General features: G+C 44.3%; 1 protein-coding gene across 1 annotated transcript; it reads left to right on the top strand.

The window, feature by feature from the left end:
• Positions 1 to 609: 609 nt before the first annotated feature.
• On the top strand, positions 610 to 4,551 carry cct5 (chaperonin containing TCP1, subunit 5 (epsilon)). The gene is made up of 11 exons (XM_079755261.1): positions 610 to 826; positions 1,261 to 1,321; positions 1,520 to 1,684; positions 2,281 to 2,479; positions 2,610 to 2,802; positions 2,886 to 3,035; positions 3,153 to 3,272; positions 3,387 to 3,572; positions 3,677 to 3,814; positions 3,949 to 4,129; positions 4,222 to 4,551. Exons 1-11 carry the CDS (start codon positions 722 to 724, stop codon positions 4,347 to 4,349), a joined length of 1,626 nt encoding a protein of 541 aa, XP_079611387.1. The 5' UTR covers positions 610 to 721; the 3' UTR covers positions 4,350 to 4,551.
• Positions 4,552 to 5,407: the final 856 nt, after the last annotated feature.

The raw sequence follows: 5,407 nt of genomic DNA, 5'->3' as shown, positions 1-5,407 counted from the left end.
ATGTTACATCAGTCACAGAACACGTGGGCTCGGAGAGCCAAGCAACTTGTCTACATTAATGAGAAAGCGAGGACTTAATAAAAGACACATTTTCTAGACTATAATGATTAAACTGCCCTAATAAAAAATGTATAGCTTATAAAAGCAAATGGAAGTGTCGAAGACATTATCTTCCAATGGGATCATCATTGATCTGAGGCCATATGTAAACATCGATTACAATACGACGTGTTGATCCACAGGAGGTTCAAAACAAATAGGAAAATGTGACAATGTACCTGTCAAAAGATACTGCCGGTTTTCAGTAACTTTCAGTCAATCCCAGAATTCCCAGGGAGATGTTTAGATGCCGATAGGACTGCGAGACTCTGATTAAAGATCGCGATAGCACGATATTGGATGCAACCACATTGTATAAACAAAATATCACAATATAATTACAGAACGGGTTTACAAATATACACATACTCAATTAATATCCGGACATACATAACATACAATTTTAATTCAGACATATTATTCTAAAAGTCCAACCGTTTTACATGTCTCAGGGATTTGTCTCCCGGAATCCAGTTGGTCTCGCCCTCCCCGCCCCTAGATCCTTCCAGAAGTCGCCGGCAGACCCGTGTGACTTGCAGCCAAGCCACGCTCTACTTGTTCCTCAAAAAAATAATAATCTGTACTTTCCACGACTCCATCGGGGTCTCAGTCCTTCAGCAACATGTCGAGTTTAGGGACTCTGGCGTTTGATGACTATGGAAGGCCATTTATCATCATCAAGGACCAGGACAAGAAGACCCGGCTCTCGGGCCTTGACGCGTTGAAGGTACAATGGGCTAGCTAGCTTTACACACAGCGCGACATAGATCTCTGCTTCTCCGGATTATTTGTGAAAAGTAACCTATTTCGTTTCATGCCATATCCATTTATATGATGCATCTTAAGTAACACGCAAACCCCGGCCATCTACATCGTTTCAGCCAGCTCCAGAGGAATGCGCATGTTAGTTCGGAGCTTAACGGATGCTAACCCATCCGCCCATGTGCTTTTCAAGATGTTTTCCCTCACGTCTGGACCGTGCTTGTCTGCGGCGTTGCGGGTTTCTTTGTATTGAAATGCATATTAAATTCACCTGCTGACTTGATTCAGTCAATGCATTCCGACTTTGTTGGTACCCAACCACAAACTGCCATGACCATGCAGGATGTCAAGTCTTGGGGTACCGCTAATGCTAATTGACACATTGGTGTTGTTTTGCAGTCTCACATCATGGCAGCCAAGGCTGTGGCTTCCACCCTCAAGACGTCCCTTGGCCCCAACGGTGAGTACAACTTAAGGCCTATTCATATTAAGAAAGGGATACTTATCCCTGTGGATATTTGCAAGAAACCAGGCCCGTTATAATGGCTGCGCCTGATTCAATTGAATGCTGACGCATTGACATTATTTTTTTCTCTACCGAACATGAAATTAATGCCTGACACAATTTACACGTGATTAAACTATCGTCTTCGAATAGGCCTTGACAAGATGATGGTCGACCGTGATGGAGAAGTGACGGTGACCAACGATGGCGCCACCATTCTCGGCATGATGGATGTAGACCACCAGATTGCCAAGCTCATGGTTGAGCTATCCAAATCACAGGATGATGAGATTGGTGATGGAACAACTGGAGTTGTTGGTAAGGGGAAATAATGTGTTCAAATGCAGGCCCCTCGAATTTCTAAAATCATGTGAATTAATAGTCAAGTGATCCTTGGGATTTCTTGGGCTTGAAAAAGCTGGTGTTTACGTTAAAGGGCTACTTATCAATTTAAACAATTTATACTTGAGATGTTTTCAAAAGTTACAAGTTATCGTATTTATATGAAGGCCCAAAAAAGACTTTACCATCGCCCTGAGAATGCCATTTCTACTTTATGGAGAGGACTTTCATGTTCAAATGTGTATTGCATAATATGTTACCATTTGCAGATTTTGTATTTTATTTTACAAAAGAATGCAATAGAACACCTCCAATATGTACAAAGCATTTGACATTAGTACGACAATTCCACATTTTTTATGGAGATGCTTGAAACAAAATGTTTCATTGAGTGAATAAAAAAAAATTCTTCAGCTAACTAGCCAGTAGCAATTAATGGTGTCATAATACCACCACCAGCATGACTAGCTGATGGCGATATATTCAGGGGCCTGCCATCTGCTCTCAGCCAATGCGGGAGCCAGTAGTCCTCAATACTGGGGTATTGATTCAGATATGTCCCCGACCTACAGTGCTGGCTGGGGCTCTCCTTGAGCAGGCTGAGCTTCTCCTGGACCGGGGGATCCACCCCATTCGTATCTCCGATGGGTACGATCAGGCAGCAGCCATTGCAATTAAGCAGCTGGACAAGATTGGCGAGACCTTCCCCTTTGATCCCAACAACAGAGAACCACTCATCCAGACTGCCATGACCACTCTGGGATCCAAAGTGTGAGTTCCCTCTACATGGTGGATTTTGTCATTTGCTTTATTAAAAAAAGATATAATTTGCGGCAACTTCTTTCTCAATAATATGAAAGTGAAGAGAAAGACAGGATAATGCTCCGCTGTTGTATTCCAGGATCAACCGGTGCCACAGACAGATGGCTGAGATTGCAGTGAACGCCGTCCTCACCGTGGCCAGCATGGACAGAAAGGATGTAGACTTTGAGCTCATTAAGATGGAGGGCAAAGTGGGAGGCAAACTAGAGGACACGCAGCTCATTAAGGGAGTCATCATGGACAAAGAGTTCAGCCATCCGCAGATGCCGAAGGTACAAAGATTCACCCATGCTCACTGAGATGCAGTTTCCAACGTGTGACCAAAATGTTAATTGCTGGTCATCTCTGCTTTCAGGTTCTGAAAGACACAAAGATCGCTATCCTCACCTGCCCGTTTGAGCCCCCAAAGCCCAAGACCAAGCATAAGTTGGATGTGACCTCTGTTGAGGACTACAGAGCACTTCAGAAGTACGAGAAGGAAAAGTTCTTGGAGATGATCAAGCAGGTCAGTGTGGCTACATCGACGCCCTCCCAACATAAGTGTTGAATGGAGTGACGTTGGCCACGTTTGGCCGAGTGTCTCACCATCTGAACTGGCTTTTAATGTTTTGGTGTTGTATAGGTGAAGGATAATGGCGCCACCTTGGCTATCTGTCAGTGGGGCTTTGATGATGAGGCGAACCATCTGCTACTGCAGAATGAGCTGCCTGCAGTGCGCTGGGTCGGAGGGCCTGAGATTGAGGTACAGGAAAAGTGCAAACATGTTGTTTCAGGGCTGTCACTGAGCACCCGTATTGTGCCCAGTCTTAACTTGTATCGAGTCGCTAACCTTACATTATTTTATTTTTTTTCGCAGCTCATTGCCATCGCCACCGGAGGGCGTATCGTTCCGCGTTTCAGCGAGCTGACCCCCGAGAAGCTAGGCGCGGCCGGTGTGGTGAAGGAGATCTGCTTCGGCACCACCAAGGACCGCATGCTGGTCATCGAGGAGTGCAAGAACTCCCGGGCCGTGACCATCTTCATTCGCGGGGGCAACAAGATGGTGGGCGTGTTTTTCCCTTTGTTCCTTATTTGTTTACTTGGATAGTGAAACAAAGCATTTATATATTTATTTATTTATTTATTTATTTATTTTGCTCCAATCAGATCATCGAGGAAGCCAAGCGCGCACTCCACGATGCTCTGTGCGTCATCCGCAACTTGGTCAGAGACAACCGCATCGTGTATGGAGGTGGAGCATCTGAGATTGCATGTGCCCTGGCCGTCAACAAGGCTGCAGATAAGGTATTGCATCGTGTTGCACATTAATTGTATCGTGATGCTGTTTTGGTATATTGTAATCAAGTGTTAAAAGTTCAGTTTGGATTATCCGGAGGCACCACACCCTCTAACTTGGGTGCCAACCCTTTGCCCCTCAGTGTCCGTCTCTGGAGCAGTATGCCATGAGGGCCTTCGCCGATGCCCTCGAGGTCATCCCTATGGCCTTGGCAGAGAACAGTGGAATGAACCCCATCCAGACCATGACAGAGGTCCGAGCCAAGCAGGTCTCCGAGAACAAGCCCCACCTTGGCATCGACTGCATGCACGCTAACACCAACGGTAAGATAGCCGGTTCATCTTCATTTTTTTCACAATTGTGCCAATTATAGATGAGACAAACTGAAACTAAATCCAAACTTGTTCCTCCACAGACATGAAGCAGCAACACGTGATTGAGACACTGATTGGCAAAAAGCAGCAGATCTCTCTGGCCACTCAGGTGGTTAAGATGATCTTGAAGATCGACGACATCCGAAGCCCAGGCGAGGTTGAAGAATAAAGGCCAGGCCCAGGAGTGCGAGAAGACTTGGCAGGTTTCTAGATCCCCCACCACCACTCCCCTGTTCTAAAATGCTCTAGAACTGTCTCTGGCACTTCCCGAGCACTATGTTCAAACCGTACTGCGTACCGCTATTTATCATTTGATATGAAATACTGTTGTCGCTCTGAAGTCACCATTAAAGTTTGTTTCCAAAATCTTAGTGATGATTGTGATTCTCCCTTGATTTTAAAAGAAAGCTTTCATTATGCCCAGGTCGCTAAATACAAGGGCATATGGCACACAATTAAACCAGTCTAGCAAAGTGAATTTTAAATGTGCTTATATTATTGAGTTCATCTGCCATGCATCACAAATCCTGGAACAAAAACAATCATTTGTCTTTAGATTGTTGATATAATTAGGAAATCTCTTATATGAGCCAATTGTGCTTTTAAGCCTGATCATGTAGCATGTATTTTCAGCATCCCTACTTTCAGTCTCAAAGCATGCATTAGCCATTTGCCGTTATCTTAAAAATTGCCAGTTGCATAGCTCATTTTAATTCGGATTTACTTTGGGAATCTGACCTGGGATGGTCAAGGGAATTTAACCACATTGTGCAGCGAGAAATATTGCTGGCCAACAGTGGGATTTAACAGATATTGATGGCAAAACAAACCAATATATGTTCAAGTGGTGACTGGCGAGCCCAATATATGGGGAATTGCCCTTAACTGCCACCACTTTGCGGCACTAGGACCAAGAGTTACACCAAGCCTGGCCTGACGAGCGATTGATATACTGACGCCTGCAAGCTATTTATGCAGTGATATCTTATTTTTGGTGCTAAAAGAAAATCTTGGTTTAATGCTTATTTGGTTCAGCTGTGACCGTGGATTTTTTTTGTTTGAAATCTTCAGTTAGCTTTATATAAATGAGCTGAGATGAAGAGTCAAATCAAAATGAACCCACTAGGGAGCCTTTTATTGCAGCAGCCAGGTAAAAACACATTAAATCCATCAATACTACATATCAGACAGGATACCGTACAATGCAGGATCAATTCATGTAAAGAA

This window comes from Pollachius pollachius, assembly GCF_949987615.1.
Source record: "Pollachius pollachius genome assembly, chromosome: 17".
Classification (NCBI taxonomy): domain Eukaryota; kingdom Metazoa; phylum Chordata; class Actinopteri; order Gadiformes; family Gadidae; genus Pollachius; species Pollachius pollachius.
This window is presented reverse-complemented; position numbering and strand designations above follow the sequence as displayed.

Bases quoted from the DNA above. Each gene is read 5' to 3' on its own strand.
- cct5 (XM_079755261.1), top strand. From the start codon at position 722: ATGTCGAGTTTAGGGACTCTGGCGTTTGATGACTATGGAAGGCCATTT. The intron at 2,803-2,885 runs GTACAAAGATTC...CTCTGCTTTCAG, and splicing joins GCCATCCGCAGATGCCGAAG to GTTCTGAAAGACACAAAGAT. The intron at 3,573-3,676 runs GTGGGCGTGTTT...TGCTCCAATCAG, and splicing joins TTCGCGGGGGCAACAAGATG to ATCATCGAGGAAGCCAAGCG.